The 15,813-nt window shown below is 41.4% G+C and overlaps 1 protein-coding gene across 2 annotated transcripts in view; it reads left to right on the plus strand.

The window, feature by feature from the left end:
• The window catches only part of ZSWIM6 (zinc finger SWIM-type containing 6), a 112,069-nt gene that overhangs the window by 41,157 nt on the left and 55,099 nt on the right, over positions 1-15,813 (plus strand). For both annotated transcript variants that reach the window (XM_056541144.1, XM_056541153.1), the window contains exon 2: positions 1,722-2,078. In XM_056541144.1, coding sequence (XP_056397119.1) covers positions 1,722-2,078 — 357 coding nt within the window. The remainder of the gene's footprint in view (positions 1-1,721; positions 2,079-15,813) is intronic.

Below are 15,813 nucleotides of genomic sequence, written 5' to 3' on the forward strand. Positions count from 1 at the left end.
TACACCTTCAGAAGCTGTTTCGCCTAGTCACACCCCATTCACATGTACATGCACATGTACCCCATCTGCTGCAGATTTAATGCTGCTAAATCTATGCAAATTGTTGTACACTGCATTAAATCTGCAGCAGATACAATGTGTGTCAATGAGCATATCTAGATGTGTTTTTTACTTTTCTCTCGTGTGTAAATAATTTGAAATCCCAGTAATGTCACCGGCTTATACTGAAAAGGGATATGGGATATTGACAACTGTCATCTTGATGCAGTGTTTTGTTATATACGTGACCTTCATATTAAGGACCCTGCATTTTATTACTATTTGTGATGTATACCTCTTTGTTTGTATGTGGATTTTACATGAAAGGTCACGGTTCACCCCCAACAAGGCTTCTCTGGTTAAATCTACGTAATTCACAAAGACATTTGGGCTTAGGTTGCTGGCGGCCGCACATAAATTCCATCTGATGCCCATTTTGGCCAGTTTAGCTTGGCTCCTGGTAACCTGGAGTGATTAGTCCTGGACACACTTCATATCCTGCACTGATGGGGAATAATATGGCTTTGTGTGCGCGGGATGGACACTTGGCTGCTCTTATTGGCTGCTTTTTGCATTTAGGATCTTCACGTCAAATTGGCTTAACATCCGATCCACACACTGTATTATGTAACTTGCTGAGAATACATTTTTAGGGTACGTTCACGTGTGCACAGATTTGATACACAGGATTTTCTGCTGCAGATTTCAGTGCAAACTAAATGACTGAGCACAGCTTCTAATCTGCAGTTACAAATCCTGCGCATCAAATCTGTGCAGGATCCTGTATGTGTGAATGTACCCTTAATAAATTAGATTTGATTTAGACGGTTGTATCATTGAAGACGTTCACTTTCTGTTTTATTTCCCAGCTGAGGTTTGATAGTCCACAGTCCAGTTTTTAGAGTCCATACAGCAGTGCACAGAAATGAGTATCTATCCACCTAGTGTTTCTGCGCAATATTCTTTCCTAGATGCAATTCCTAAGATGGAACACTTCACAGATTCTTAGGCTAGGTTCACATTAGCGCTTGGGGGCTCAATTACAGACTCTAATTATAGGTGTCACAATGGACACTAATGGATCCCGACAGGTCCATTAGAAGGGGTCTGTTGGGTTTCTGTGGGATTTTAGGGGAGGGGAAAAACCTGGTCCAGAATTATTTATTTAATTTTTTATTTTTCCTTCTGCCAGTTTTAACTGAATCGATGAAAGAAACACCTAACCCTGATGTGAACATGGCCTAAGAGTCCTTGAGGCAGGGGGGAAAGTGTCCTGCCATGCCCATAGAATTATTAGCCCAAATGTAATCTGTCATTTCCCGCAGTCTGCATAGCCACAGTATACCTTTTATTTTTGTGGAGCAGAATAGTGGCATCTGCTACATTATTCTGTTCCACAAATAAAGCTGTAAATGTGATGCAGGTCAGATGTAGTCACAAATAGGCTATGTTAATCTCAAATGGTGTGCCACAGTATACTTCATATCTAAATCCCATGGAAAGAGAAGGAAATTGCTGACACCCCCCCCCCTATGGGATTGGAGTGAGGGTCTCCTCCCCGGGATGCTTATTGACCCTGATGTGCACCTCCTCGGGTACAACTTATGAAAGTCGTATGTAAAGTAATTGTTGCATTCAATTTCTCTTCATTTTCTAATCTTTGCGTTTTGCCTTTCTCATAGGTTTTCACTTAAGTGGCACAGTGACCGAGCCGGCGATGCAGTCCGAACCAGAATCCGTTTGCAATGTAGCCATCAGCTTTGACCGTTGCAAGATTACCTCAGTGACCTGCAGCTGTGGGAACAAGGACATCTTCTATTGCGCACATGTGGTGGCGCTGTCTTTATACCGCATCCGTAAGCCCGATCAGGTCAAGCTTCATCTTCCTATTTCAGAAACCCTTTTTCAAATGAACAGAGACCAGCTGCAGAAATTTGTACAGTATTTGATCACAGTTCACCACACGGAGGTCTTGCCCACCGCTCAGAAACTAGCAGACGAAATTCTGTCACAGAACTCTGAAATCAATCAAGTACACGGTGAGTGGTCCTTCCCTTGATACCATCACTCCTGGTTTGTGCTCAGGATTATTGCAGTGGGCACACTTTATCGTTTTCCACATCTCCATTACATGGTTGTTATGCCTGGATTTTCTGGATTAACAAATTTGATGCCAAGAGAATATACATTTTTTTTTTTTTTTTTTTTTTTTTTCTTCCCCTCCTTCTCTCACTTTGGCATACTACTGTGTGACAATTTGGCATTTGTGTTTTGTCTATTTATTCCTTACTTGATAAAAAAAAAACCTAAAATGTGTGACCGTATAAAGATATGTCAAGAGGTCATTGTCATTGGTCCCCTTACCTTGACCTCTTCTGAAAATCACCCCACTTTCGTGTTGACCTTCAGTGAGGTCAACACAGATCAAGAGATCTCAGTAGTTCCATGGCCTTTTGGTCCTAGTGGGTATTAGCCCTATGGAGCCCACCAATGGTAAATTTTGACCGGTCAGAAGATGGTCACCAGAACCGTCACTTCTCTACCTGATTTGAGACCACAAACCTAGTATATAGGTGCAGTTCTTCTTATGCAGTCGACAGTTGTTGAAGGTATATGGCTACTAGATCTGGGGACAGGTGTCTGACACTCTGGTAAAGAGGTAGTATATACCACAGCAAATTTAGTATGTGTATGTATGTATATATTGTGTGTGTATATATTTAATTATATAGTGTGTTCTTTAAATCTGCCACCTTTTGGTGGGATCGGCTGACTGTCTAGCTTGTATAGGGGCCTGCAAACTGTCCTGCCAGATCACTTATTGGCTAGAGATTGAGTAGGCATGTTACATTTTAACCACCCAACCACCTCAATGAGGAGCTGCCACCAAAACTGTCTGACAGAAGCTTGCCCCTTCTCCATTGAGATCACATGAATGATTGGTCAATTGTGTGAGAAATGGGAGAGAGCTGACTAACAGCTATAATAAATTGGCATCTTTGGGGTACATGCAACTCTTCCTTTCTCGCTACTTGGACATAGCCCTGTTATGTTACATTTCCTTTTTAAATGGGTCTTCCAGGCACCTAATGTTAATAGCCTAGTCACAGGGTAAGCTATCAATGTTTGATCAATTAGGTGCGGAATCCCTGCACCCCCACTGATGAGCTGTTCGGGAGGGCATCAGCTCTGGCATATACACAATGGGTGGCCATAAGCCTTGACTCCATTCACACTCCATTTAGAAGATCCTAAAATGATTTAGGGCTCGTTCACACTGCAGACATTCTGCTTGGAGCAGGTGGGACCGCATGGACTTTTGCTGTAATAGATGGCAATGAATTCGGACATGACGTCCAGTCCGCCAGCTGAATTCTGTTGCGGCAATTCTGCATTGTGCACAGAGCAGCAGGATCCCATTAAAAAACAGTTGGACTCTGCTGCAAGAGGAATTCTGCCGACTGACTCTCCACAGCAGTGCTTCTCAACCAGGGTGCCTCCAGCTGTTGCAAAACTACAACTCCCAGCATGCCCGGACAGCCGTTGGCTGTCCGGGCATGCTGGGAGTTGTAGTTTTGCAACAGCTGGAGGCACCCTGGTTGAGAAGCACTGCTCCACAGTGTGGTTGAGCCCTTACAGTTCATCAGTGTAGGCCAAAGAGCTGGTCAGGGCTGGTTTTAGCTTTGTAAACAATGGTCCACATCTATCATGAAAACACGGCTTTTTTTTTTATTTTTTGGGGTAAAAACTGAGCCCTGATTGGTCACAAAGGGCAATATTAATTTCTAGACAGGATGACCAAATCAAACTTTGAATTGGAAAGCTATGTAAGCAAAATAAGGATTTCTTATATAATGCTTTATTTGTACATAAATGTGGCTTTGTACCATATTTTTTATATTTTAGATGATCAGTTAGTCTATTTTAAGCAAACTCATTGGGATCTTTGGTCAGAGGGCTTGTGGCACTCCTATAGGGGCCCGCGCAGCTGTACTCAGGAGACACCAGGCCATTCTGTGTATAAAACCTTTGGTGTCCCAGCCGTTTCGATCTCACTATTCATATATTTTTAGTGGCTTGTCTACATAAAATTTTTATCTAAGCATTTGGGTATGAGCTGCTAGTCTGATGAATGCCTGTATACTCTGTATCTGTGAGCATTGGTGCATAGAGAGATGGGCGATCAGGTTATGGCTGGCAGCCTATTGGTCTACAGTGCTGTCCACATAGACTAGAAGATAAGGTACATGGAGAGTAATGCAAACTACCAGCACCTAATGTCATGTCTATTGTAGTAGACGCTTGTGTCCCCATGTGACTGTGGCCATTTCTCATGTATTCCTAAATTTCTAGGAATGCCCCCAATTAGATACCAATTTCTTTGTCAGGTAGGAATGTTCCTACCTAACTTGCGGGGTACTGTCTGACGCTGCAGCTTCCACGTGCGAATGGCACCGCATGGGATACCACAGTTTCACAAGCAAAGCTTAGGGGCCACAGTAGTAAATGTGAGGGTGGTACTATACCCAAACTGTCCAGTCAGTGCTCATTGTGTCTCTTTGCTGGGAAACTCATCCTTGACAAGTAGAACGGTGATGCCAGCAGTCAGTGGAGGGATGGAAGAAACAGCACAAAAGTTAAAATGCCATGGAAGTGGTGGTTAATGGAAAATACAAATATTTGCTAAAACAGCCATGTGAGGATTGGTAACGGATACACTGATCCCTCAATTTACAATGGCCTCAACATACAATAGTTTCAACATAGTGATCTTTTCTGGACCATTGTAACTTGAAACCAGACTCAACATACAATGTACAGACAGTCCAGATCTGCGAAACGTGTCAATGGCTGGAAGAACTGACCAATCAGAATGGGCATTCACTGGTAAAACACCTGTATTACTGGAACGTATGCACTGACTGATGTCTGGTAAGCGCCTCCCTACAGTACAGGGAGGTACTTAATGTTCTGTACTACTCTTTACCGGTATTACTGAAGTGCATGCACTGACTGGTGTCTGTTAGTGCCCCCTACAGTACAGTGAGGTATTACATGTTCTGTACTACTCTTTAGGGCACTGTGTGTACTGTACAGGACCCTCAAGAAGCTCCTGTCCTCAGACAGATTTACAGCTCCCAGTAGATATTTTTCTTTCTTATATGGAAAGACTTTGCTTTATTTATATTAGTTATTTATTCTTTTTTTTTTTATCCTCACTTTTTCCTAATTTCGGATGACATTTTGTAGCTTCAGAATCAATTACCAGGTTTCCATAGAGTTCTGGTCTCAACATACAATGGTCGCCCTGGAACCAATTAATATTGTAACTTGAGGGACCACTGTACTACTTTAAAGAGGTTGTCCATTTCGAGACTGAAATTTTTTTGGACCCTTGTGCCCACCCCCCTTTCCTTTATACCTGTCTGTTGGTTGTCTCATTGCGGACTCTAAGATTTTATGTTGGACATGGAACCTTTTTTGCAGTTTCCACTAGCAGTCTCGGTTTTGACAGCTCCTACGTCATTGGGAGCTCAGAGCTGCAGAATAGGCCAAAGCTACATCAAGTAATACAGATGGTTGTGAAATGTGCTATAAAAGCTTCAGACCGAAGATGTGGAAAACTCTAGACCAGAAGCCAAGGCACACAAATGTTCTGAAGTGAGGCCTGAGGTTATTCCGTCAGTGGCTGCAAGCCCATAAGAGTGCAGGTCGGCAGAATGACTATACAAGCTCTTCACTCCAATCCCCTATACCTTTTTTATATTTGGTCACCATGGAGCGCTTATAAACATGTGACTGTCTAAAAGCCATGCCATGTGTGGAGTCATATTTGTGATGCATGCAAGTCCATACTGTGACATTTCCCCCCCCCCCCCCCCCATTTTTTACTTATTTGTAGATCAAGTGCAGCCAAAGAAGAGATTCTTTGTGATACTCTTGGCAACTCAACATTTCCAATAGGCAAGAGCAACAGAAGAAAACAAAGGACGACCAGGCAGCCCTATACTAAAATGGAGACAGAGGGCTCCGACGCCAAACTAGTAAAATGTATTCTCAGAGACAGACTCTCCACAGGGATTGAGACATTCCTCTGTTTATGCCAGGACTGTGTGGGTGTCTGATAAGATGACCTGGAGTGTGACTTTGTTCCCAAGAGTGGAGACAGATGTGGTGGTAGCATCCTTCAGTGATGTATAGGTATTTAGTGTCGTCGTGCCTGTGCATGCTGGCTGCTTGTCATTGTATAGGCTGAAGTGAAAGAAAATGTGTGACCTAAATTTGACTTAAAAACATTGAGCAGAAGATTTCCCAAAACTGCTACAGTAGACATGGGGGGGGGGGGGGGGGGAGTTTGTGACTGATGTCTCCTAGTTTGGGGCTGAGTGCACATCCTGCACTGTTTAAGCATCTTTTACAAATTCTACCAGCTTAGGCCTTTATGGTACAGATGTTGGTAAACGTATGTTCCGAAAAATCCACATTAGAAATCTGCTTTGATCTGCATCCAAATCATGCAATTCAACCTCCTATTGACATCACTGGTGCATTTTATAAGCCATACCACTACGATCTTACAAATTGTGGTAAAATTGCGCTGTCACTATGCAAATGAAGTACTGCTAGCGCCACATGTAAACAGTCTCTCAGATTTATCAGCATGCTAAAGAGAATAAATGCTGAGGAATTACAATGAGAACAATCTACAATAATTCAAGGTCAACACTGCATGGTTTTTAAGGTGAAATGTTCTGCCTCCTTTAAATTTGCATCTTTTTGTAGATTTTTGGAGCTTTTTGACTTGGTAGTGACACCTTTTGTAATCTTTATAAGCATTTTGATATTAAATTCCATGTTCATTCAGAATTCTGCTGGTTACCATTGAAAACACGAGGAGTTGAACTACTGGCCCTTTGACTGTAAAAGCGCTTGTACCCCTACAGTAGATGGCAATTTAAATGCTCCCTATTCCTGTCCTTCCATCTACATGCACACTTGCTTCAGACAAGTGTGCATCAACATTCAAGCTTTCAACGGGGAGAGGGTAATGCAGTGTGCTGCTGCCAGACATCTCTGCTGCCATCTTGTTTTACAGGAGAACAAAAGGACTAGAAATTGTGTATGAACACACAAAATCCCCCGTAATGTAAACTGAGCAGACCCCATGAAGGTCACTTGGGCTCCGTTTGTGTCTGTAATGTGATGGATCAGGCCCTGCCGCTATTTTAATGAACAGGTGTGAACGGAGCCTAACCATCCTTTGGTAATCTTTTCTATACAAATCTTTGCTAAGTTTACCTCTGCACACAACCTTCCATTACTACTAGTGTGTAAATAGTGCGATGTAGACTCTGCTCTATAGTAATAGGGCATTTTCACACCAGGCCTCCATGTTGTTGAATTGTCATGAACAGCTGTTTCTGTACAGGTGAAATGACATGAAGACACCATAAAATGGGATTAGTGTTCAGCAGAACAATGCCCTCATTCGCACTGCTTATTTGAAGAATAACACAAGGGGATTTTCACCCTACGCACTTTGTGCCAAGAATCTTTGTTGCAGGGATGTGGGAGTTTTCGGTAGATGCTCACAGCTATGTTCCACTCAGCTAGGGCTATGTTTCACTCACTTGTCACTCCAGTGGGGGATCTTTAACTTCCAAGCAGATATATGGTTATCATATTTACCTTGCGTAGAAATCTTTTTTTAAGCAGATCTGAGCAAAAGCCACCGAAGTGTAACTGGGCATTAGAGCCAACTTTCTTGGCTTAATAAATTACAAATCTGCATTATAATGAAGCAGAAGATCAGAGCATGTGACCTTTCATAACCAGGCAGACTTGCTATTTAGAAGTCTAGAAAAGTTGGATATTGATAATTAGGAGGCACACATTGTTTCCTCCTTTTTGGGACACATTCCTAACCTCCATTAAGGGGGAAAACTTAAATCGTTAAAAAACCTTAAAAAAAAACAAAAACCTTAAAGATCTTTTCACCACCAGCACCATTTATTCCTCATCTTTGGAAATGTGTAATTTCTGGGGGCCCAAAAGCTGGGACCCATAGTGATCTTGACAAAGGGTTCACAGCATTAAGATGTAGCGGTGGTCGTACACATACTACCGCTCTCTTCACGGTGTCTAGAGCAGCCAGATATAGAGAAGAGCACTAGAGCTGGGCGGTATACCGGTTCATACCGAATACCAGTGTGTTTGTCCTACGATATGAATTTTTCACATACCGCAATAACGTTTCCATAGCAACCTACTCCAATGCCTGATGGCGTAGAGAAATGTCCGGCCGCAGAGTCTCTGGGAAGTGTAGTCCGACTAAGACTCCCGGCGGGCAGGTGTGGGGGGAAACTAAAGCAGAACTGCAGAGACATGGAGAGTTCCCGGGCGGCCTGACTAAGACCCCGGGTACCAAGGTGAGGACCCCCCAACCACCTGACACTATATACTGAGGAACCCCCCATTCCCGACCACAAATATCATTAAATACTGCAAAACCACAATAAATTAGAAAAATACCATGATACATTTTTAGTCATACTGCCCAGCTCTAAAGAGCACTGTACTATGTGACCCTGATCTTTAAATTCTTGTGGTGGTGAGAGGTCAGTGGTGGTTTTTTTCTGTGTGGAAGTTTACAGTACCTTATCCACCTGCCTTCTCTTTGGACCAGCAATTCTGTAGTGAAACTTCCGCTGTGGACACACAGCAGCGGGAATCCCATTGTAATCGAAATCCCACTGCAGTTAATGGGAACACCCTGCAGGGTGGAATTCCTGGCAAAGCTTCCTCTCCTCACAAATCCTTAATGTGAACATGTCCTAATACTCTTCAAGCGTTACCTGCGCAGATCCAGTACATATCTCAACAGCTTTAAAGGGGTATTCCGGTGGAAAACTTTTATTTATTTGTAACCAACTGGTGACAGAAAGTTAAAGATTTGTAAATTACTTCTATAATTTTAATCCTTCCAGTACTTCTCAGCAGCTGTATACTACAGAGGAACTTCTTTACTTTTTGGATTTCTTTTCTGTCACGACCACAGTTCTCTCTGCTGACACCTGTCCATGCCAGGAACTGCCCAGAGTAGGATCAAATCCCCATAGCAAACATATTCTTCTCTGGACAGTTCTTAAAATGGACAGGTGACAAAAGAAATCCGAAAAGAAGTTCCTTACTGCTAAGTACTGGAAGGATGAAGTATTTTTAAAATTTTCTGGCACCAGTTGATTTAAAAAAATAAATAAATGAATGTTCCACCAGAGTACCCCTTTTTTAAGCCTTTTGCCCTTTCCTGTTTGAAGGTTGTATAGCGACCCTTAGTACAGCGTGTACTTCAGGCATACTCTTTCACACCCCCCTAAAATGAATGCTGCTAGTTGGGAGTAGCTCTGAAATATGGGAGCCATAGTACGACCATGTGCAGGAGGCTGTATAGCTTGCGGCTTGTTCTTTGTTATCTTTGTGTCCTTTCATTTAGTGATCTTTTTTATGAGGTCTTGGGCAGCTTTGAAGAATTAAAGAATGTAACTTGCCGCTTGTACTTGTGCCCTATGGCCTGATACACCACGGTCATGTTGCACAATTGCATGCCTTACTCTGGCCTATGGGACTTAAAAAGGCCCAAGACTCCAAACATATGTTTGTTTTTCACACCGGTATCCTGAGTGGAGTCGGCGGCCAAGTGTAATCTTATCACGGCCATAAAAGCAAACATGTTAACTTTCTCAATAAACAAGTAACATTTAATCTGAAGTATGACCCTAGCAAAGCCTTTTCCTGCTGACATTCCTGCTGGAGCGCCTCCTCTTTGAAGTGTTCCCTGGTCTGTTGTGGCAAGTCAGCGCCTCATCCTTGACTTTACATTCCACCTCAGATTATAAAAAATTTTGGTCAGGAATTTTAGTACTTTCCTATGATCATTACAGAGATGTAATTGTGGACTATATAGGTTCATGTCAGGAAGTGTGTGGACTGGTAGCTGGCCGTAGGCAAAGGATGTTGGGACAATCTCGGTGTTTCTCAACCAGGGTGCTTCCCAGCTGTTGCAAAACTACAACTCCCAGCATGCCCGGACAGCCGAAGGCTGTCCGGGCATACTGGGAGTTGTAGTTTTGCAACAGCTGAAGGCACCCTGGTTAAGAAACTGATCTATGTACAATCTGTTTTCTTTAACTCAAACTCCAGGGCTACAGTTAAAAAGAGTTTCTTTGGGTTTATTGTTTGATCCTTTAAAAAAATCTTCAAAAAAACAGCACCACACCGGTCCTCAGGTTGTGTCATTTTTGCAGCTGTTTATTGAAGTCGATGGCCCTGATTTACTATTGTAAACCCGTCAGGTTGTGCGCCAGATACTGGCGAATTGCGCCAGAATTGAAGAAAACCTGACTAAGACTGGGTTCCCATTATGGTTTTCCCCCATATGGGAGCACATACGGCAGGGGAGAGCTAAAACCTCGCGTTCCCGTATGCCTTTCTATGCGCTTCCGTATGTAATTCATGTCAATGAGCCGGCCGGAGTGAAACGTTCGGTCGGCTCATTTTTGCCGCTCTTCAACGGTTTTAGGTGCGGGGCAAAAATGAGCCGGCCGAACGTTTCACTGCGGTCGGCTCATTAAAATGAATTACATATTACAATTACGTATGGGGGGAAAACGTAATGGGAACCCAGTCTAACACTCCATTTTACTGAGAACACCCGGAAAAGGGGTGTGGCCGCCAGAAGGGCGTGTCCCCGACATTTTCACAAAAAACTACATATTTACTCCGGTTTCCACAAAAAGTGGTTGATTTGAGCTGAGGAAAACCTGACAGATCAGAATGTATTAAAAAAATAAAGAAATGGGGAAACCTTAGTAAATGCCATGGAAAAAAATTGTAGGGAATTAAAGGGAATCCATTGGAAACTTTTTTTTTTTTTTTTTTTAATCAACTGGTGCCAGAGTCACAGGTTTGTAAATTACTTCTATTAAAATTTTTTTATCATTCTAGTACTTATTAGCTGCTGAATACTACAGAGGAAATACTTTTCTTTTTGGAAAACAGCGCTCGCTGCTGACATTATGAGCAAAGTGCTCTCTGCTGACATCTGTCCATTTTAGGAACTGTCCAGAATAGAAGAAAATCCCCATAGCAAACATATGCTGCTCTGGACAGAGAGGTCAGCAGAGAGCTCAGTGTTCCAAAAAGAAAATAATTTCCTCTGTAGTATTCAGCAGCTAATAAGTACTGCAAGGATTAAGATTTTTTTTTTTTTTTATAGAAGTCCTTTACTAATCTGTTTACCTTTCTGGCACCAGTTGATAAAAAAAAAAAAAAAAAAAACTATTTCCACCGGAGTATCTCTTTTTAAAGCCCACAAAGAAAACTTCACAACACTTCTAGTAAATCAGGGTCAATGGAGTTGTATTACCACAAACAACCTGAGGACAGGTGTGGTGCTGTTTACATTTTAAAAAGGAGCTAATTTTTACCAGTGTATGTCCATAGAAGTCAGATGGCTTTCTTACTTGGCCTTTATGAGCACATTTGGGGAAGGGTTATCCCTGTTAAGGTTTGTTTTTTACTTTCCTGCAGCAAAATATTATTTTTTTTTCTTACATATGACCACAGCTGCTGAAACTGCATTCACATGCATAAGATTAGTTGCCAAAATAAACATTATGTGGATGTTCCACATAGCAGCATATTGTTGCAAGCTGGGGAATATTAAGTGGAGTTTTCCATTACATCTTTCCTTTCAGAGCTTGCGGAAAGAGCAACGCTGCAGTTTCCCAGAGCGGCATTCTGGTTGCTGGGGGCAACTAAGCAATTTTAAAAACCTCGTGTATATGAAATTCTGCATGTACTAAGGAAATTACTCTATAGATGATGTGATTTATGTTGGTGCTATAAATCATGCCTTGGCATTTCTTCATACTTGGTTGCTCTTAATGTTTAGAAGTAATTCTGGTATTCAAGCAGTTTTGCAAAGGAAGAGGCCTAAACTACAGTCATGGCTGTAAATGTTGGCACCCCTGAATTTTTTTCAAGAAAATTATTTCTCACAGAAAAGGATTGCAGTAACACATGTTTTGCTGTTTTGCTATACACATGTTTATTCCCTTTGTGTGTATTGGAACTAAACCAAAGAAGGGAGGAGAAAAAGCAAATTGGACATAATGTCACACCAAACTCCAAATATGGTTTGGACAAAATTATTGGCACCCTTAACTTAATATTTGGTTGCACACCCTTTGGGAAAAAAATAACTGAAATCAGTCTCTTCCTATAACCATCAATAAGCTTCTTACACCTCTCAGCCGGAATGTTGGACCACTCTTCCTTTGCAAACTGCTCCTGGCCTCTTATTGGAAGGTGCCTTTTCCCAACAGCAATTTTAAGATCTCTCCACATGTGTTCAATGGGATTTAGATCTGGACTCATTGCTGGCCACGTCAGAACTCTCCAGCACTTTGTTGCCATCCATTTCTGGGTGCTTTTTGATGTATGTTTGGGGTCATTGTCCTGCTGGAAGACCCAAGATCTCGGACACAAACCCAGCTTTCTGACACTGGGCTGTACAGTGCGACCCAAAATCCGTTGGTAATCCTTAGATTTCATGATGTCTTGCACACATTCAAGGCACCCTGTGCCAGAGGCAGCAAAATAACCCCAAAACATAATTGAACCTCCACCATATTTCACTGTAGATACTGTGTTCTTTTCTTTGTAGGCCTCATTCCATTTTCGATAAACAGTAGAATGATGTGCTTTACCAAAAAGCTCTATCTTGGTCTCATCTGTCCACAAGACATTTTCCCAGGAGGATTTTGGCTTATTCACGTTAATCTTGACAAAATGTAGTCTTGCTTTTTTATGTCTCTGTGTCAGCAGTGGGGTCCTCCTGGATCTCCTGCCATAGTTTCATTTCATTTAAATGTCGACGGATAGTTTGCTCTGACACTGATGCTCCCTGAACCTGCAGGACAGCTTGAATATCTTTGGAACTTGTTTGGGGCTGCTTATACATCATCCGGACTATCTTCCGTTGACACCTTTCATTAATTTTTCTCTTCTGTCCACACCCAGGGAGATTATCAAGAAGTTTGCAACCCATGGCACTGTAGCTAATGTTGCGCACTGTGGACAAAGGCAAATCTCTGGAGATGGACTTGTAACCTTGAGAACCAAAATTGTGGAAAAATATCAACAATCTCAAGTCCTCAGACAGTTCTCTTCTTTCTGTTGTCCGCGCTTAGTGTAGCGCACACATACAATGCAAAGACTAAGTGAACTTCTCTCCTTTTTATATGCTTTCAGGTGTGATTTTTATATTGCCCACACCGGTTACTTGCCCCAGGTGAGTTTAAAGGAGCATCACATGCTTGAAACAATCTTATTTTTCCACAATTTTGAAAGGGTGCCAATAATTTTGTCCAGACAATTTTTGGAGTTTGGTGTGACATTATGTCCAATTTGCTTTTTTTTGCTTCCCCTTTTTTGGTTTAGTTCCAATACACACGGTTACTGCAATCCTTTTCTGTGAGAAATACTTAATTTTCTTGAAAAATTTCAGGGGTGCCAACATTTACAACAATGACTGTGCCCCCTAGTGGGTATACTTGCATGAAAGTGTCTGGCGTTATGGGCTGGCATTTATCATTGTAGGTTTTTTTTTTTTTTTTTTTTTACACTTTTTTTGTGTGCTGGTCATGTGTAGGAGCACCAAATGTATTAAATGGTCACAGAGCATTTGATAAATTTTGTACAGGTAAACCTAGTCTGGCCTGGTGTACTTTAGAGACTTTCCAGTGACTTTGTGCCTTTTTTATTTATTTTATTTTTTTGCTTCTTTTCACAAAGGTGCAGTTCATAAAATCCTTCCATATCATGTGTATTGACAAAATCAGTGGATTGCAACTCAAAATGAGCAGAAATGTGTAAACCAAAAGGAGCAAATAAACCCTGATTGTGTCTAGAAAAGGTGCAAAAAAAGGCGCAAAGTCCAAAGACTATGATAAATGTCATCCATGGTCTCTAAAAAAAAAATGCATGTGACTTTGTTTTTAAGAAAACAATAGTCACATACGGTTGTGCAAGACTGAGTGAGTTGTGGTTTTTTTTTTTTTTATCTTTTTATCTGGCTTGGGCTTTTCCTCCTGGCTTAGCCTGGTGCCAGAAAGTTAGAGATTTGTAAATTACTTGTATTAAAAACTTAATCCTTCCAGTACTTATTAGCTACTGAATACTACAGAGGAAATGGTTTTTTTTTTTTTGGAACACAGTGCTCTCTGCTGACATCTCTGTCCATTTTAGGAACTGTCCAGAGCAGCATATGTTTGCTATGGGGGATTTTCTTCTACCATAGACAGTTCTTAAAATGGACAGAGATGTCAGCAGAGAGAACTGAGGTCATGTCAGCAGAGAGCTCTGTGTTACAAAAGGAAAACCATTTCCTCTGTAGTATTCAGCAGCTAATAAGTACTGGAAGGATTAAGATTTTAATAGAATTAATTAGCAAATCTGTTAATTTTCTGGCACCAGTTGATTTAAAAAAAAAAAAAAAAAAAAAAAAAAAATAATAATAATAATTTCCAAGGGAGTACCCCTTTAAAGTGGGCCTTTGGCTAACCCCCCAAAATTAAGCCAAATAGCCCTGATTACACAACTTTGTACAGTTTCTGATCTGCCTCCTGGTTCCTGAGATATATGGATTTATAGTTAGGTTGAAGGTTCAGATGGGTGTAAAATTATTATTTTTAATGGGGGTGGAAGGACTGGATTAAACAGGGCGTATATTAGGCATACATGCCCCTCAGTGTAAAATATTCACACCCCCTTGACTACAAAAAGGAGTGTGATCAGGGTACCTTAAGCTATTTAATGTTAATGCAATCTCATGTTTGGGGTGTTGGCCACAGGTCCTCTCTTTAAAGGGTACCTTTCATCAAAAAATCTTTTGATATATTATAGATTAATGTATGCAGAATAACTTTCCAATAGCATGTTATTTAAAAAATATGCTTTGTTCTATTTCATTTTCCACTTTGAAAAAATGACCACTAGGGGTCTCCCTACCAGTCCTTTTTTTTTTTTTTTTTTTTTTTTTTTAATAGATTTCAGACTCATGCAGGAGTCCTAAATCTCAAACTGCAGCCGGGACACAGACAAACTCAGCACTGCTCACTGCCAGGGGGCAGTGCTGTACTTGCCTGTGTCCCAGCAGCAGTCTGAGATTTAGGACTCCAGCATGAGTCTGAAATCTATAAAAAAGGACTGGTAGGGAGACCCCTAGTGGTCATTTTTTCAAAGTGGAAAATTAAATAGAATGAAGCATATTTTTTAATAACATGCAATTGTAAAGTTATTCTGCATACATTAATCTATAGTAAATCAAAAGTTTTTTTTTGATGAAAGGTACCCTTTAATCGATATGTTTGAATAAACTATCCTGTAATGCAGAGTTTCCCAACCAGGGTGCCTCCAGCTGTTGCAAAACTACAACTCCCAGCATGCCCGGACAGCCGAAGGCTGTCCGGGCATGCTGGGAATTGTAGTTTTTCAACAGCTGGAAGCACTCTGGTTGGGAAACACTGCTGCAATGTATGCACAATAGCGTTTTTTTGTTGTTGTTTTTTTTGGGCAAATCTGCCAAGCAATACGGCACTTTAAGAGCAGAGTATTGATGTATAGCCAGTCATGGTTTCTATATAGTCCATGCATTTCCGGACTTTCTTGCTAGGCTTGCTCTTTGTGCAGGTGCACAGCTCTGTAGTTTTC

The sequence above is a fragment of the Hyla sarda genome, chromosome 1 (genome assembly GCF_029499605.1).
Source record: "Hyla sarda isolate aHylSar1 chromosome 1, aHylSar1.hap1, whole genome shotgun sequence".
Lineage (NCBI taxonomy): Eukaryota > Metazoa > Chordata > Amphibia > Anura > Hylidae > Hyla > Hyla sarda.